The sequence below is a fragment of the Tinamus guttatus genome, unplaced genomic scaffold (genome assembly GCF_059628265.1).
Source record: "Tinamus guttatus ecotype Peru unplaced genomic scaffold, ASM5962826v1 Tinamus_guttatus_pri_ptg000287l, whole genome shotgun sequence".
Taxonomy (NCBI): domain Eukaryota; kingdom Metazoa; phylum Chordata; class Aves; order Tinamiformes; family Tinamidae; genus Tinamus; species Tinamus guttatus.
The window spans coordinates 3,421,962-3,440,391 of NW_028288821.1; the positions used below are offsets into that span (position 1 = coordinate 3,421,962).

Sequence of the window (18,430 nt, forward strand, 5' to 3'; positions counted from 1 at the left end):
GCCGCGCGGCGGCGGAAGTGCGCGTGCGGCGGGCGGAGAGGAGCGCGGCAGGTGGCGGCGGCGGCGCCTGCGAGCGCGGCGGCCTCTCCGCGCCGGGCGGTGAGCGGGCACCGGCACCAGGAGGGGGCCGGGGTCTCGGGAGAACCGGCGGGAGGGGGGTCGCGGGAACCGGCGCGGAGCCTTCCCGGGAGCGGCCTGGCTTGGGCCTGCAGGCGGGGAGGGCTCTGAGGCCTTGGCAGCTCCCCTCGCTTATCCTCTGTGGCTGTTGCTAAGCGTCACCCTACTGGCGAGCCGCGGTGTCACCTCCCCGGGAGGGTGACGGGCCTGGGGAGAAGCGGGATTAATGTTGGCTAATGACCCATGTTTCCGGTGATGACCCTGAGGAGCGACCAGAGAGAGCTACGTGCAAGGAGAGCGCTAAGTATCCCCCAAACGGGCCCTGAAATACGCGTGTTCTGGGCTTAATGTGCCCAAGTTTGCTCGTGGGCTAACAGCTGGAGTATCCTCCATCCTCCTGAGATGTTTGGGAGCAAGAAATAAGCAAAGAAATAGCATCTCGGAGAAGGCAGTGAAGGGTTAAAGGGAAGCCTGGCTGCCCTCTACCACTGCTCAAATGACCTTCTTGCAGCTCCTGTGGTTGCAACGTGTAAGCTCGTTACAGCGTTAGAGTAATGTGAGGTCCCCCTGCTTTCTGTGCCTGTGTTTCTGGAGGTAAAAGCAGTGATTGCTCTGTCACCGGGTGCTGAGGTTTGAGTGTTTTGGTCCAGAAGTCCAGGTGAGTCCCCCTGGATGGTAAGGGGAGCACTGCTGATGAGGGTGGCTTCCCGCGGCTGGCCTCTTGCCCCAGTGATCTTAGCTGCCATCGGGGTGTTTATTTGTGGTCTGCAAAGTCAGAGAAGCAAGCAAGTCACATTAAAATAATAGGCAGTCTGCTATGTTTGGAGTCTTGATGGCTGAAACTGTAAAAGTCCCCTTGAAGACTGGACCTGTGTGGTTTTACTCTTACGATGCTGCAGGTTTTTATGGGCAAGCCTGTCAGGTGTCCTTGGAGGGCTTGCACATAGCGGTGTGTTCTGCGAGCTCTAATTCTGAGGTTAGCTGCTGTGTGGCAGACTTCTGATGCTTCCCAGATGATGTGCATGTGCTGTTTTTGGTTTCGTTTTACAGCTGGTCCTTTGTGCCCATCTCGTTCCTTCATTTCCGTGCGAAAAGGCTGCTTTCTGGATACTAGCAGTCACATGATTGCTCAAGAGGCGTAGTTGTGTTTGTTTATCCTTCGCTGGATGCTGACACTACTCTGGTTTAGTGGCTGGGCTGGCTGAGCATTGCAGACTTCCTTGGGGGCTCTGATCAGACATGATTACATTCATTTTTCCTGTTTAGCTGTTATGATCCCTGTCGCAGGTACTTAGTTAGAACTGTGCTGCTCAACAGGTCCTTGCTGGTAGAAGAACTGCTGTTGATAGCTTCTGAAGAGATAAGTACTATGCTGAAGAGGTGTTGAGTAAGTGAAAAAACAGGACAAAGTGTCTAAATTCCTGTAAATAACTATAGCTAGAAGTTTGAACTACACAAAACAAAAGTAAGTTATAGGGGAACAGTTTAAGCCTGGGTAGGATCAGTTGTGCATACCTGTTGGCACTTAGCCTTTTTATTTCCCGCCCCCACACACATGGTTATTTCTATGGGGAAGATACTTCTCCTTCCCACTGCCCTCGTTAGACAGAAGAAGGAGCTGCTGTCCCTTTCATCAGGAGAAACCAGCACCAGCAGTTGTGTGGTTTTAGAAGGCGTGAATTTTTTGCAAGATCAGAGCCAGCTTGTTGGGCTGCTTTTGTCTCTGGTATGGTAGGTCTTTAACTTGAATTATCCAAGGTCTAGTTTGGTTTCATATTTGCCTATAAACTTGGCCTGTTGAGTCTGTTTGGCTTCGGTTCTGCTTCAGCTTATTTGCATGAAAGCAGTTGTTTCTTCAGGAAGGTTCCAAGAAATAAGCTTTGGAGAGCTACAAGTAGGTTGAGACTAAAAGCATCAAAATCACTGATGTCTGACTGCTTTTCCTGCTCTCAACTGATAATGTTGGTACCTTAAGCTTTTGTGTAGCTGCTGACTCTTCACCATATGGATGGGAGTGAGCAGCACAAAATCCAAGGCATTACAAGGGCCAACCAAGGCAATCCAAGGCCAACCTCTGTTGGTGCTAGATTGTGGATTTCACTTCCCTGACCTTCCACACTGCTGGTTGAATTACTTGTTTTTCATAGTATTTATCCCTGGAAAACCACAGAGCTTCTCTGGAGTAAGTGGTGGTTTGTTAAGAATGGCTGCACTGAGTCAGCCCAAAGGTTGACCCTGCCTGGTATTGTCCATGGTGACTAGTGGGAAGCCTCGGAAAGGGTGGAAGAATTAATTTAAAAAACAAACAAAAAAACCTCCAGTGATCAGCTGTTTGGCTGGTACTTGTTTAGTAGTGATTCTTTTTCTATAAATTTGTTGTTCTTTCTGAAGAGTTTTTGTGAATTCTGAGTACGTTGGAGAACTATGTGAAGAAATACTTCCTTCTGGTAGAACCTGTTCTCAAGGTTTTGTATTCAAAATAGTGAATAATTGCAACTCTGTGGGTATCTCTTTTCCAGGCTGAATTTTATTTTCTTGCTTACATGCTTTCCGTTTTATCTTTGCTCTTGCATATTCTGCAACTTCTGTGATCTTCAGGTGGACGCTAATTGTGCTTATTATATCAAATTAAACAATATCTGTCCAAATTCTTAAGGATAATCATTCTGAACAGTTCTTATTCTGATCTTTAGTTGTAAAATAACGTGTTCTTTCTCCTGCAGTGACAGACACTTAATGACAGAGGGCAGGTCTGAGGCTGTGAGTTGGTGTAGCTGTGCTGCTTTGCATTACTTTACTTCGTGCTCTCATGAGGGAGATGTCCCCTGTCCTTGACAGGAAAAGCACAATGGCAGGTCTGAAGAGTGCCAGCTCTAAGCCAGGAGGAAGCGAAAGAAGCAAATGTGTTTTCAGGCAACTGCTGCTGCCGCGTGCTCTGGGGCTTCCTTCTGCCCTCTGGTTTGATGCTTTTTAGCTGTCTGACTGGTCAGAGGGGAGCAGAACCGCTATCTGAAAACTCATGTCTGAATGATATGAGGCTTTGTGTTGTGTGTTCATTCTTCCCTTTCCTGATGCTCTGAACTTCCCTTGTTGGTTCCTTCTGGCGTGTGTTTAGTTGGGTGCTCTGCTCTGAAGCAGTGTCCTTGGAGAGCTTTTATTATGCTGTTTTACTTGTCAGATTAATTCTTTGCTTTCTGTTTCCTTTTGTAATGCCAGTTCTGAATACCTGAGTACTCTCATGTGGCTGAGTTAAAGGTTGTGGCATATCCATGGAAGTCCATAAGCTTATTCTCCTGCCCTCAGATGTTGAGCTCTCATGCCTCTAGGAAGTTCTGACCACTGATGGCTAAACCTGAAGCTGTTCTGGCTGGTAAAAGGAGAACCATGAGTGTTGCAGCAGTGAGGACTGTGCAGTGGTGACTATATGATAACTTCCTGGTCTTGTTAACAGTTCTGCCCTTCTTACTTAATCTCTTCTGTGATGCTGTGTTATACCTCAGCTCAAGTTGAATTGCACGATGTTGAGGAAAGAGCTGCACAGGCTCGCTAGGATTGATGGCTGATACAGGGAGCCTCACTGAAGTCAAGAGGTCATTTCAGTCAATGCTGGGTGGGTGGAAAGTGACTGGGTATAGTCTGTATTAATAGGTTTTTTAGGAGCAGTCTTTGTATCCTAAAGATAAGTCAGTGCTTCACTCCTGTTGTTGTTTTGTAGAGAAGCTTCCAAGTTACTCAGTTGCATTGAAATAGCTGTATAATCTTTCCAGCTGGAATGTGGACATTTCTGTACACAACAAGATGGGCGGTATCAAGTGCAAAGTGAAAAATAAGATTTCTTTGCAAGGTCAGAACTCTAAGTCTTTTCTAAGCAGTAAAGAGGCTTATGGTTGTACTGAAATCAGCTGAGTGGATGTCACAACTGCAACCCAACATATGGTTCTGCATTTTAAGTCTTGACTTTGTGAGCAGTTTAATGTGGTGATGCCCAAGCTGATTAAATGTGCCCTCTGGTATGATAGCATGCATTTTTTCCAGCTCTAGAGGCATTCAATCATCTGTGCAGTCTAATACATAAGCAAGAATGTCACCTTTTTGAAGAGAATGTGCGACTATGGATAATCCATTTACAAATGCACTGTCTTCCTTGAAAAAAGGCAGATTACGTGCTTTTACAGAAGTCTTTGAAAACACACAGTTGGTGTTTCTAGACCATAAAAACTGAATGTGTGTGGTGTGACTCTAAGCAGGTGGTAACTTACCTACTTCTGTTTTAAGAGTGTCTTGGTTCTGATGCCCATCAAGATGAAATCATACGTTGGGGATGTTGCACTTGTCTGTGCAATTAATTCCTGTTAACGTATTTGCAAGACAGTTGCTTTCTTTCTGAGCTGTAGCTTGCTGACTGCAGGCAGTTTCTTCAAAGGAGAACAAGCAAAATATTCAGGGTTAGTGGGAGAGCTGAAAATATACTAATGTTTAGCAATTTAGGTAGATTGTAGATGAATCTGGCTATGCGATCACTGGCTGTAGGACACCTTCTAGCTATAAAAAACAACTAGAGATTAGTGCAGTCTTGCTGTCATCCTGTACATGACTTAGAAGAGGAAATGAGAATAGGAAGAGGGCTTGTTGATAATGGTGAATGTATTGAATGTGCTTATGCCCCATCCTTTTGTGCTGAGAACTGAGAGAATACTGTTAATGTTATAAGAAGATCATATCTTCTGCCAAATAATGCAAATCTAATGTTCTCTTTTTTATTAATTCCAGGTAGTAAGAAGTCATGGCTATCCTGTTTGCTGTTGTTGCAAGGGGCACAACCATACTTGCCAAGCATGCCTGGTGTGGAGGAAACTTCCTGGAGGTGACAGAGCAGATCCTGGCTAAGATACCATCCGAAAACAACAAACTGACCTACTCCCATGGGAAGTGAGTAGTGCTCCTCTGGAAACAGGAGGAGAAACTTGAACATATCGTGAGGGTCTAGCCCACTTTAGTTCTTTACAACATATTTAACGTTGGCATGCTGGCTGCACATGCACTGACTTTTGTTTAAGTATAAGCAGGGAGGCAGTTGAAATCAACTTTTCTAACTGGATACAGTTTCCAAAGCATTCTGCTATGGCTGTTGGAGTTTTTCTTGCTGGTGTTTGGAATTTGGCTTGTGGAATCTTTTGCTGGCTTTTGAGACTTGGACACGGCATTAGGCTGTGAGAGAAAGATTTTGCTCCTCTCCAGTTACTTGTGGTTCTTTGAAGATAAATCAGGTTGCCAGTATCTTGCAGAGTGACTCTGAGCTACCACGAACTCAGTCAGACAAACTTTTTTTTTTCCCAGGCTTTTACAGATCTCTGAACGGTCCTGATCAAAGTTGATGGAATGAGGGTTTAAACGTAACATCTCTTGAGGCTGTACCAACTTGCTCCACCTAAAAGTAAATGCATCGTGTGCTGGTGTACAAACCAGAGAAGGAACTGTAGAGGAAAGACTAGTTTAGAAGCTTTTAGTCCCATTTAAGCTCTGTCTTTGGAATTGACATTGTGGTTGGGTTCTAGATGTTGTCCAAGCTGTTATGTTAAATTGCTTTCAGTGCTTTAAGATTTGAAAACATAATTCTGCTTGCCTGCTTCACTGGTAAGAACTTGGATTTAAAATACTGTTGATGGATGGTCTTTCTGAACATTTCCCTGGTTTGAGAGCACTAAAAATCCCAGAGAAGTTTTAAGAAGGTGATGCCTGCATCATGGTAAGTTTTTTCTGGATGCTGAATCTTTGTTCTAGTGTAATTATAAGAGCAAGGCATTCTTTGGCCAGTTACAAAGTTGAGTTTTAGGAGTGCTATGCTTTGGGAACACTGAGAGGCAGCAGTGAGTGTTTATACTTGCAAAGTGAGCTGTGGATGAAATGTATCATCTTTTGCTCATTACTGAGTGTTTCCTCAATCAGGCTTCAATAAAAGTGACAAAGTTCACTGCTGTTGGTGATGTGATTTTTCTGATTTGCATTGTGTTCCTAGAATGTACTGATGTTGTTCTGCAGCTCTGGGCATAAGCTTGGCACCAGAGGGCCTCTTCCAAAACTAGCCTCTTTTGGCAAGTCTCCTTTTTGGCATTAGTTTCTAAGCATTTTGAGAACAACAACTTCAGTTAGAATAACTCTATCCTGCATTCACTCTGGGAGAGGTGAAGACAGTTCCTGTCATCTGTGTGGAGTGAGGACTAGATATTTATGCATGTACATGAACAGTTTGGAGCAGGAAATGTCTTCCGGCTGTGCGAATACAAGATTTTAGTTTATTAAATGCTCTTTTCCCTCCTTGCACCCAGCTGTGATATCTGGAGGAGTCATTGAAACGGAGAAGCTGAGTGAGCTCAAAGAGTTCTTCCTGCCTATATGATTGCAGGGATATTTCTGCTTTGCCAGAGCCGAAGCCTAAACATGGGGAAATCGCCCGATTTCCTGCCTGTCTAGGATTATTGCTTTAATTCTGCAACAGGGAAAATACTTGAGTTTGTACTCCATTTAAGGAGTGTTTTTAGGAAGATTGCCTGAGTCTTTACATAATCTCCAAGGGAAATTAGCCTTCTTGCATCCAGAGTTCTTGGGGATATTCTGCCTCTTACCCCTAGGTATTCTCTAAGGTGCTATCTGATAAGCTTTGCTTCCCGCCTTCCAGGAAGGAGCGGCAATAGTTGTAGATGTGGAGGCTTTCTCGTGAGAACTATCAGAGCCCCCTGACATGCTGTGAGCCTTATTCCCGTGTTCAGCTACTTATATAACACTAAGCTTGAGTTTGAAAACTACCGCACAGAGCCCTCGGACCTGTGCAAGGCAACTGCTTGCAGTGTGTGCATTAGCTTGGCTTTATTTTGGAGTTTGCAAAAGGGTCTTGCTGCTTATTGGGAAACTTTGAAGGCCTATAAATCTTAAGGTGAGCAGATGCATGGTGCTTTTAAAGTACGCATGTGGCGTTTTTGTAATTCTCTTTCTATTCTGACCCCCTATAATAGCTGGAAGAGTACCTCAAGGGCATGTTAGATAACAGAGGGACAATATAAGAAAAAGCACAATAGCTAAAATCAGTCAACTCAGTTCGGATTTGGATTTATCTGCATCTGAGTTGATGCATGTTTGTGTGTGGTTTATTTTATTTTTTTTCTTCCTCTCTTCCTGTGAAGAGTTAATGTAACCATGTACTTTGAGTTAGCGTGATCAATCCAATTTATTTTGTGGTCTAGTTGCTCTTTTTTCATCTCTGTCATGAAAACTATTGGCAGTCCAATACTGCAGTCCCATAAACAAGGTTAAAGCAGCAAGTTACTGTATGAACAAGGTTCATCAAAGTAATAATATTTTCACTCACAGCAAATGCAGATAATGTTGCCTAGTGTATGGAAGTTTGTGTACCTACTGACTAGGGTTAGATGTGAATGTTATCCCTGGAATCCCATCAAGGGTTTTTTCTACAAGTAGTTGGTGGAAATGTGGACCTGAAGTAGCTTTGGACTCTGTCCCACAAAGCTCTGCAATGCTGTGAATGGCTTGAGGCCAGTGGTTCTTTGACATGGAGGTGGTCTCTGTTTCAGGGTAGATCACAGGAATCCAGATGTATCTGAACAAAGATATTTGGGCATCACTCATGGCATCTGCATGATTTCTTGCAGGGCACCTGGAATTTGGTCTTCTACTCTTTAGTCTTTAAGGCTCCACAGATACCAGTGTTTTGGCAAGATCAGTCCTGTGGCAGCTCCAAATGACTTGTCCTTTCTCTTTGCAGTTACCTGTTTCATTACATTTGTCAAGACAGGATTATATACCTCTGCATCACAGATGATGTAAGTACTTTGGTTATGGCTCTTGCACACAGGGGCTGTCTGCAAGAACTAGTTTTCCTTGTGTCTGTGTCAGTGAAAATCAGTAATAGGTGCTAATCTGAAATTACTTTTTCCTTTGGAGCTACTGCATTTGACTGACATGAGCAAGAGCCTCCAAAATCTAAGCCTCAGATGCTTTTGAATAGTTAGCTTTGAGTTTAAGCTCTTACTTTGGCATAGTCTGTCAGCAGTCCCAGCACAGGAAAATCTAGGTATAGCAATTGGTCTGTAATCATCACTGAAATATGTGCAATATTTCTCAATTCTGGAGGTGCTGAAAGCTTCTCTGTCTGCGGAGGCCTAGGGTTAGTACAAAGTATACTCCAATAATATCTGCTGCTAATGAATGTCCAGGAAGTCAAGATTAAAATCTGTTTGCCATTAAAACCATCAGATAAGTAGTTCAGTTTGTTACACACAGCATGCCTGTTGAGAGCTGATTATAAGTATCTCTGAAATTGCCTACATACCCTGTATGCTTCATTATCCAACAGCCCTGTGACTTGATGTAGCTCTGGCTATCTGCAGCAGTGGGTGTGAATGTGCTCTCTTCCTTCCAGGACTTTGAACGATCTAGAGCCTTCACCTTCCTGAATGAAATAAAGAAGAGGTTTCAGACCACCTATGGCTCAAGAGCACAAACAGCCCTTCCATACGCTATGAACAGCGAGTTCTCGAGTGTCTTAGCTGCACAACTGGTGAGCTCTGTGAAACAAGATTTCTCTAATAACCAAAACTTTTTCCTGTAAATGCTCCTTGTTCCTTACTCAGACACAAAGTGCCAGGCTAGAGCCTAGATATAAAGCAGGGGGGTCTGGTAGTATTCTCCCAAATGTTGCCTATAGCAGAGCCACTCTGCTGGTTGTAAAGGATTTGGGGTCAATAGTGAAATCATTCCCTGTTCAGATCAGGTAGCTGCAAAAACTGAACTTCTGCATCGAAGACAGCACATGCCACGTCTATGTAGCAAACTAGACTCCTTGTGCTTCTGGAACCTTTATTTGTGGAGCTACTGAACTTGGTTATTTTCAGAGAGAATTTCTTCAGACTTGGTGCCATGCTCCCTTTCAACTGCGATTAGATGTTAAAGGAACATTTGAAGTCTCAAACCTAGTTCCACATTGACTGCGTAGTCCAGTCATCACTGCCATGAAGTGCTGGAGAAAAGCATAGTGTTATTTCAATCAAGCTAACCTTCAAGGTTGAGGATTTAGTGATCACAAACTGCCCGTTGCTGCTGCTTTTACGCTTACCTCATAGTGTTTTGAGTGGCAAACTGGAAGCTTATAGAGAACATGCTTGAGGCACTGCAGCCTCTTCAGGAGGGAAGAAAACTAGGGTTGTTACATGCAGGTGCCACATACCATGATAGACTCCCAGCTGTCTTGCACATTCCAAACACGAGTGCAGTGAGGAAAAAGGTGCCATTGGGCAGGGAGTGGGGGATAGTATGAGGTGACTTCTTGCCCACTGATGTAGTAGAGAGCTGGTACAGGAGCAGGCTGATGTTGTGGCTGAGTTGTAGCAAGCAGCCATGTTCTGTGGGGCCAGGAGGGAGCAGTCAGCCCGAGCAATGCGACAACGTGGCATTTTGGCTTTCAGTAAGTGGGACAGTGGGACTGCTGTGGTCAGACTTGTGCTGTCTGACATTAGCAGACCACTAATAGCTCACCTAAAACTGTGGTCTGAATGTTGCCATCATGGCACATCTGGGATTCTGCAAATCTCCTGAAATTTTCCAGATTTCAGAATGCTTTAGCTGATGCAGATTCCTTAGATCACTGAAGGAGAAAGATGGGCCAGGCTAGAATTGATATCAGACTTGAAGTGTTGAGGAGCTGCATTTCACTTCATTTACCACAGAAATCTGATACTGCCCTGATGCTGGCATTACATTTTTGCAAAAATTGCTTTGCTCACTGCTTATGCTTGAGATGTGACAACATCTACAGCTGCCGGACAAGAGAAATTTTAAATGGAGTTGTATTGGTTTAGGTGCTCTATTCCCAGCAATGCGTAAGACTCTATACATGTATAGAGCTTCTGAAGTAGGTTAGTGTGCAGCTTTTGCCCTCTACAGTGAGGTGAGATGTACTGCAGACATTGGCATTAATGGACTGTTGGCTTGATGTGTAAGCTGAGTATCCTCAGGAACCTGCAGGCAATACGCTGTCCTCCTTCAGTGCAAGTTTCTTTTTTTGTGGTGGAGAGGAGAAGGAAAGACAGGGAGCAGTTGCTCCAGCAGCAGGATGGGATGCTGTTTTAGTCGTCAGGAAAGTGCTTTGAATGCTCTGTTTAAACTGAGACACATTCTTAGTCCTTGTTTGACTCCAAACTTAACTTCATAATTACCTGTGCAACAATTTTTTTGAACCCACCTTTAAATGCAAGGTGGCCTTGGAATATGGGTTTGGGGGCTTTTATGCAGGCTGCATTTGAGGTGGCTACAACCCAAGCTGTAGACATGATGCAGCTGGTTCTTAATTTGCTCCATTGGGGCTGGTGAGGATGTTTAGTACTGTTACCCCTCTGCAGGTTTGGCTTTTTACCTGTCCTGCTGTAAAGGACAGGTCCAATGGACCAGGTGTGTGTTGAGAGGTCCTCTACTGCTGGTGACTGAGGGTGCTCCTTCTACTAAGTGAGGGACCTGGTCAAGCTTTACAGCAGTTGCCAGCAGCAATAATTGTGTTTGAGGTGTTGGGTGAAGCCAGGGATTGGGGGCAGAAGGAGATTTGGCAGGGGAGAGAATATAGGACTTGCATTTGTCCCCTGTAACAGAGCTGCTCGTCTTGGCTCAGTCTTCCTGTCAGAGGCAATGGTGATGAGCAGGGGTGGCTTGGAGCAGAGCTGCACATAGTTCACTTCAGGTACTGTTCCTGGGCTTATGCAGCTGGCAAATTGGTAAAGAACATCAGTTTGTGCCTAAAAATGAGATTAGTTCCCTGTCTGTAATAGGGCTGAGTCTTTTTTACCTCTGCCAGTCTTTGATAGGTAGAAACTGGAACTGTTTAAGTGATGACTCGTCAAAATGTGAGCAGGAGTGAGCTTAAGGAATTGCCTTATCGGAACAGCCAGGCAGTCTTCAGAGCCATGATATTCTGCTAAAAATCCCAGTCTTTCCATCTCTCAGCACTCTGAGTAGAGCTGTCTCCCTTAGCTCTTGCATATTGATAGAAATCCAGGCATCAACTAATAATAGCAAGTGGTGACAGAAAGCTGTTTTCTGAAGTGGTGTTAAAACTTGCTGAGATTAGAGCCCTAGTGAGCAGACATTTCATGTGGTGCAAGAACGGGACTTATCTGGGTGATCCGTGTAACTCAAGGAGTGTCACTAGTGTGACAATGAGCATGGAGGAAGAGATCATATAGCACTCCTGAGATCAGGCTACTACTGTGTATCACAGATAATCCTGAAAAAGGGGGTTCCATTTCCAATAAAACTAATGACTAGCTTTGATAACGTGCCAGTTCTCATACTTTCCCTTGGAAAATGGGAAAAATCACTGAGGACATGGTTTGAAGGAGCTGTTAGATGCAATGGATGCAAACTGAACACTTATTTGGGGAAAAAAGTGGTGCAAGTAGCCCCATGGATGGTTGAGGTCCAAACACTTAATCTACTTTTTGTCTCTAGCTCACCAAGCCTGTTCTGATTTTTAATAAAATACAGATGTTCTCGTGGGCCTCCCCACCAGATGGGACTGCAGTGGCTACATGGGTAGGGTGAGGCAAGAGCCTAACTCTGAGTCTGGCTATAGAGACCTGTATCTCTGACTGAGGGTTCCCTCAAGGGAGCAAGGCAATAGGAGCTGTGACTAGCAATCCTTGGCCAGAAAGAACCTGTGTTGAGCAGTAACTTAAAAACCAGTCCTGTACTGGTAGAGTACATCAGCATCAATCTGTCTCTGACACTGCCTGGTTGATGTTTCCAGTTCATGGGCTCTCCTCATCTATGCCAAGACTCTCTCTAACATTACCATGGTGGATCATAGAATGCTTAAGGTTGGAAGGGACCTCTAGAGGTCATCTAGTCCAACCCCCCTGCACACGCAGGGTCACCTAGAGCACGTGGCACAGGACTGCATCCAAACAGGTTTTGAAGATCTCCAGAGAAGGAGACTCCACAACCTTTCTGGGCAGCCTGTTCCAGTGCTCTGTCACCCTCACTGTTAAGAATTTTTTCCTTAAGTTCCTGTGGAACTTTTGATGCTTCAGTTTGTGGATGTCCTATGTCTAGTCCTATTAGTGGCCACCACTGAAAAGAGGCTGGCTCCATCCTCCTCACTCCCTCCCTTGAGGTATTTATATACAGTGATCAGATCCCCTCTCAGCCTTCTCTTACTTCACTTCTGTTTTTGTTGCAGAATTGTGGGGCTCTTTTGACATGTTTTAATGCTAAGTTGATTGTGAAAAAGCTGTCAACTTTTATGAAGGCAGCACAGCGATGTGTGAGGACAGGAGTGACTGTAGCCCAGGGCTTTAGTGAACTGTTTTCAACATCCCTCTTTGCTGTGCAATGCTGCCAAATGCTTAAACTTAAAAGTTCTGGGTCATCTGGAAGTTGCAGGCACCTGGCAAATGTGCAACTCCAGCACTGAAGGAGCAGATGGGCATGTGTGACCAGCAGGTGACCTGGAACTCCCTTCTGGGTCTCCTACCTACTTCTCATACCTTGTGATCCCCAGCTTGTGTCCTCTGTGCTCTTCTGTAGTGACCAGGAGTTCCCCTTTTTGTCCTCTTAAAGTCCTATGCCAGAGATCCCTGCTTTCACTATTTGTTTGTTACAGAAATACCACTCGGAGAGCAAGGGTACTGACCAGGTGGCAGAGACACAAGCCCAAGTTGACGAACTTAAAGGAATCATGGTTCGAAACATAGGTATCTGGCTGCTTTGTCATACATGTGGAGTTCCTTTAGGCTTGGATGGCAGTCCTGCAGGGAGACTTTATCATGAGCACAGCTGATGGTAGTCTGGCCTGCTGTCTTCATGTAATAAAATAAAAAAGAGGGCTAAGGGGGTTTCTGACTTGTATATATGTCCTGGTACACACGAAAGAGCTCCAAGTTTGCAAGCTGTTCTTTGTGTTGCATTCACTTGTGTCACACAAGTGTAAGGAGCGATGTCTGTGAACTTCCACAGCCTTTGAGATGCAGCACGCTTCAGACTTGGTCTGTCACTTTGGCCTTCCTGCAGGATAAGAACTGCTGTGAGGAGAGTGCTGTTTAGTAACTCACTTTATCAGAATGACTCCTTAATTAATGTTTGAACAAGTCTGATCAACTAAAATGGAAGGCTAGATCTGGAGCTGATCAAGCTTGAGGAGTCTTTCCTAGAAAAATATATTCTGGGTGATAAGAGACAGCAGTTCCTTAAGCACTGCTGCCTGGTAAACTGACAGGCTGAGGACTGCTTTATATCTAATAAGTAAAAAAAGCTATTGCCAAAAGCTCCTGACTTATAGTTGGACTTGGGTGTTGGAAGCAGTTGTTTGCACTGGGATTCTACCTACTTACTGACTTGGATTTTTTTTTTTTTTTTCCCAGACCTAGTGGCACAAAGAGGAGAGAAGCTGGAGTTGCTGATTGATAAAACAGAGAATCTTGTGGATTCGGTAAGTTGGGGGGAAGCTTAGAAATAGTAGCACTGCCTCAGTTATGTTTATTGATGAGCAGGAGATGCCAAGTCTAGGCCCTAGCGCTGCTTGTAGACAGAGCAGACACTGAAGCACCTAGATCTAAAGATGTCAAACACAAGTTCTTTGTTATTGCTCCTTCCATGGGGGTGTTTTAACAAGTTGCATCCTAGCTCTGCAGCTTCTTAACAGAACAAAGAGATAAAGCATCCTGTGCATCTTGCTCCCTGTTCTACGAATGCTGGTGCTGAATGTGAGGATGTGCAGCTGGCAAAATGTTCTGTTTCCCTGGACCAGCTCAGCTGACTCCTGCTGCTTGCTTCTGTTTGCTACAACCAACTTATTCTATCACATTGCATGCAGAAACTGTGGTGTTTCTTGTTGCTTTTGTTTGGGTGATTTTCTTGGGGCATAGTAAAGGGAAAACCTATCCTTCATCTGGAGTTATAGGAAGCTAAGGAAGGTAACTAAAGCTTCTCTCTCAGCCTATTCTGAACTCAGCTTCAGAACTTTTAACTTGAAGAACTGGTCTTGGTTTATTAACCAAGAAGAGCAAATGCAGATGATAAAAATAATAAAAATAAATTCCCAAGAAGCTCCAGAAGCTAGAGAGTCTAGGTGGAACAAACCAGCATTTTCTGTAAGGAACAAAAGGCTGAAAAAGTTTGCTTTAGTTATAACGAAAATGAAGTTTTGTATATTCTGTCCAGTGAAATGGCCTATACATATATATATATATATGTATATATATAGAGAGAGAGAGTTATATTTTTACATTTTCATTTTGAACCCCCTAGAACTGACTCTGCATCTTTCTTTGCAGAATCCTGGCGTAGTGCCTATGTCCTTTGGCACCTGGCCCTCAGAAGGCAGTCTTGAGCCCAGTGGACTGCCCGTATGCCATTTGTGGGGCTCTTAGAGATTTAAAGCATCTTTGAGCTGTCAGAAAGTAATCCTGCTTGAGAGATGTAGGAGAGATGCCTGCAGCTGCTCAGCAGGGAATACTGTCTCCCAGCTATTGGGTTTTTCAGCAAGGCTTCATGTAGGCAGGTGTGCTCACTCGGGCTTGAAGGCTGTTTCCTGAAGGATGTGCCTACACCTATTCTTAAGGCAGGAGGTGAAGGTTAATCTGAACAGGTCTACTTTTTTCTCTGCCAAAATGGAGTTGAAAGAGGAGGTACCACTTCTTGATGTGAAACCATGTCCATGAAGCATGCCAGGCTGTTCCTAGCAGTTTCTCAGGTGTTGGCAAGTAATCTGACACCAGGCTAATGCCTTAGGGAAAGAAAGTGCCTGGAATCCTTTCAGCAACAGGGCTGAGGCCATGTATGTGCCATCCCAGGGAATTTTGATCCTTGAAAATCGTGCAGAAAGTAAATATGCTCCTAGAGGGAATTATTTTATCACCTGATGGTAAGAACATCTGAGGAGGTGCAGCTTTTGACCCTGGGAGAGTAACATAACAGTTTCCTCTTGTCTCTTGTGTAAGCTTTTACCATATTATTACTCCAGATTAACAAGGCAGTGAGATTCTGCCAGGGACAATAGCAAGGACTTCCTTTTGGGGGGGAGAACTGAGCATGCTGGTGCTAATTTTGCTGGAAGTAGTCTTGTCCTGTGGAGGAAATAGCACGGAGGAGAGATGAGGTTTGCTTCTATGATGTCCAAACTGGGGTAATGGAGTGGAGATATCCAGCAGCCTGCCCCCACGCCTAGGGAGTTGCCCAGCTGAATAAAGAGAAATCTCTCCAAAGTTAGAGACTAAGCATGAGAGTCTGCTTTAAGTCAAAAATACAAGTCTCAGAGGTGCAGTTCTGTTTGCTGTACCCTTGTCCAAAGTCTGGAGACGTGGTGAAGAATATGCCATAAAACTTGGAAGTAACCAGCAGAGTGTGCTGCTGAGTTGGCTTGGCCTGTATCTTGCAGCCTTTGTCTGGGCAGATCCCTCACTGCATGAGCTGTTTGGGAAAAGCCTGTGGAAAACAGCTGTACTCATACTCAAGAGCCTGATAAGTGTTTGAGGTCACTTGGTGACCAAAGCCTGTTTTGGCTCTGAGTGAGTGAAATTAGAGGGTACAGAGAACAGACCTTGGAACAGGATGAGCACAATACTGCAGATAAATTCTAGTTTTAAGAGACTCGTCACTTAACCCTCAATGGAACTGTTGTCAGAAGGTAGAAATGTGAGTTGCCTCCTGTCAAGTATATTTACAGTACTAAAGTTGTCTGTAATGCTTTCTTCATTGGTTGTTAGATTGGTAGTTCAATAAATGTTACCAAACACTCCAATTTCCAAAGCTTTGCAAGTTAAATGAGCAGCCAAAGGTAGCTTAAGGTAGACTAGACTAATCCTTATGAGCAGCCTGCAGGCTCAACTGTCTTGTGTTTACTTTTGGTGTGTAAGGCTCTAGGAAGGTATAAAGTCAGGTTTCTGCTGGACTTATTCTTATGTTTTGTCTTTATCTTGCCCCTGAAATAGCACAGAAAATGCCTGTTCTGTTTTATATTATTGTAGTTGCAGGAGAGAACCGTAGCAGATAGGCATGTTTGTATTAAAAGAAAATGGGACTCAAATGCCCATCTGACTGGGTGAAGTGACCTGCTTAGTGCCATTATTGCCTGTCTAGGCTACTGGGAGGTAGAGGCTGGCAAAGAGTTTGTTCCTTTTCTAGCTGCCTGGGATGCAACAACTTTTACAGATGGTTCAGGGATTAAATAGATGTTTTGTCTTTTCTTGTAGTCAGTTACCTTCAAAACTACCAGCAGGAACCTTGCTAGAGCCATGTGTATGAAGAACCTCAAGCTTACCATCATAATCATCATTGTATCAATTGTAAGTATGGACTATGATAATATATGTCTTAAAACATGTCTTGTTTTGTAGCTTCAGAAGTAGCTTTTTCATGATGGTGTGCCTCCAACCTGGAATAAATGTGAATGGCAAAATCATCTTAGGGTACTGAAGCACAATTGTCGGCTAGGTGTGTATATAAAATATTTGGCAGCACTGGGCCCTCCTGTTTTGCTGGAGGTCAGTTCTTATCCCTGTATTCTTGCAGGGAGGTGGAGGAAGAGGCACTGGTATGCTGTGTGGTAGGGCATCCAGTACGCTACTGGTGGTGGTAGCTTGGGGTTTCCAAACCTGTCTCAATTGCCAGATTAAACGAGCAGTTGACTGAATAATAGAAGTATAATTCCCTACTAAAGTGTTTTCTTTCTCCAGGTAATCATCTATATTATTGTATCAGCTGCCTGTGGTGGGCTTGCATGGCCAAGCTGTGTACAGAAGTAATTGGAGGTGACTGGTGCTGGTCAGTTGAAGATAAAAATCACAGGAGTGTGAAGAATCAACCTACGGAATAACTCTTAATCTTTCACTACTGACACCTTCTCATTCTTCCATCCCTCCTGGACTTCAGACTTTTTTTGCCTTACCAACCCAAACAGGCCCAACAGTCCCTGCTTCTGTGCAGCTGTAACCTCAAGAATGGGCTGTTTTAAATTACTTGAAGGATTTTTTTGTTCTTCTGTCCCAACTACAACCTTCTCAGCTGGGTTGGGGAGTACAGCCAGCTCTGAAGTGTGTGCATGCTTGCCCATATGTACATGCAGCTTTGCACTTCATGTGAATGTGTTAAGTGGACAACAGTATTGCTAGCAGCTGTCTTACCCCTGAGGATGGCCTTGGAAAGTAATTCAGGGTGGGATGAGCCAAACAAGGGGAAGGGATGAGATGTGAGTTGAGTGGGTTTCTGTCTCTTACAAATAAGAGACCCAAGTGTCTCTGCACACCTGGCTGTGCATGGAAGCACGTGGCCCTTCTGGAGCGTTCGAGAGCTCAAAGGTGCTAGTGCAGTATTGGCCATAACAAAGAGGCTTGGGGTAGAGGCTTATGCATGGTAAGATGTAAGTACTGCTTCTGTAAGAAGTGTCTCTTCTGGAGATCTTCCTGGAGTTAGCAGGAAAGGGTATTGGATCACCTCAACACTTTGAAATAGCTTCCTTCATCCTCACTGCCCCTCTCCCCCACCCCCCCCCGCCCTTAATTTGTAGCTAAATCCTTACAGTAAAGGAGATGGCTGCATATGGCTAAGGCTGCAATAATGCATCTGCTCTGTCACATGTCATTTTTCTTTATTTTGAGGGTGGACTAAAATTAATACTAATTTTATCACTTGGGGTGAACCTGGGAGCCAGTCTATAGATTGGGCTTGATAAAGTGTCAGGTATCTCCTATTTGTGCTTCTGTGCTGAAGGTTCGTGCTAAAAACTCAGAGAAGGGACAGCACCTTGGAGTTGAAGCAGTTATTTTATCTGTTGGTCTGAAGAGGAAAGGCTTTTTCTGAGGACCTAGTAGCTGGTACATTTATTTAAAAAAAAAAAAAAAAAAAAAAAAACCTCCAAGGCTAATAACCAAATGCAAGATTATCACCCTTGATGATATGCTGCTATTGGAATATAGGGCAAAAATGTTGATCTGATCTGGCTGATGTTAGCAGCTGGTTGGGAACACCTGGGGGAAGGAGAGCTACACAACAAAGTGGGGCAGCTCAGGGGCTTGAAGTCCTGGCTGACAGGATCAGAAGCTCTTGTTGCCTGGTGGAGAGTGAGTGGCTTTCAGACTTCAGCCTTACGTCTTACAGGCTCATCTTCAAGAGGAGAAATTGAAACAACTGAAATCTAATAAAAGCATCTGATGGTTTAATAGGGAGCTGCATCTTTTTGCCCCAGAGAATTGCTTGCTTCTAATGGTGGGAAGAAGCTGTGCAGGAAGGGAGGCTTAATTCAGTGGCTAAACACTTGCAC

At 44.4% G+C, this 18,430-nt stretch overlaps 1 protein-coding gene across 1 annotated transcript; it reads left to right on the forward strand.

Moving 5' to 3' along the window:
• Positions 1 to 11: 11 nt before the first annotated feature.
• Positions 12 to 17,129, forward strand: VAMP7 (vesicle associated membrane protein 7). The gene is made up of 8 exons (XM_088527485.1): positions 12 to 99; positions 4,888 to 5,046; positions 7,895 to 7,952; positions 8,552 to 8,689; positions 12,779 to 12,869; positions 13,536 to 13,603; positions 16,365 to 16,457; positions 16,848 to 17,129. The coding sequence occupies exons 2-8, from the start codon at positions 4,901 to 4,903 to the stop codon at positions 16,914 to 16,916; spliced, it is 663 nt and encodes a 220-aa protein (XP_088383611.1). The 5' UTR covers positions 12 to 99; positions 4,888 to 4,900; the 3' UTR covers positions 16,917 to 17,129.
• Positions 17,130 to 18,430: the final 1,301 nt, after the last annotated feature.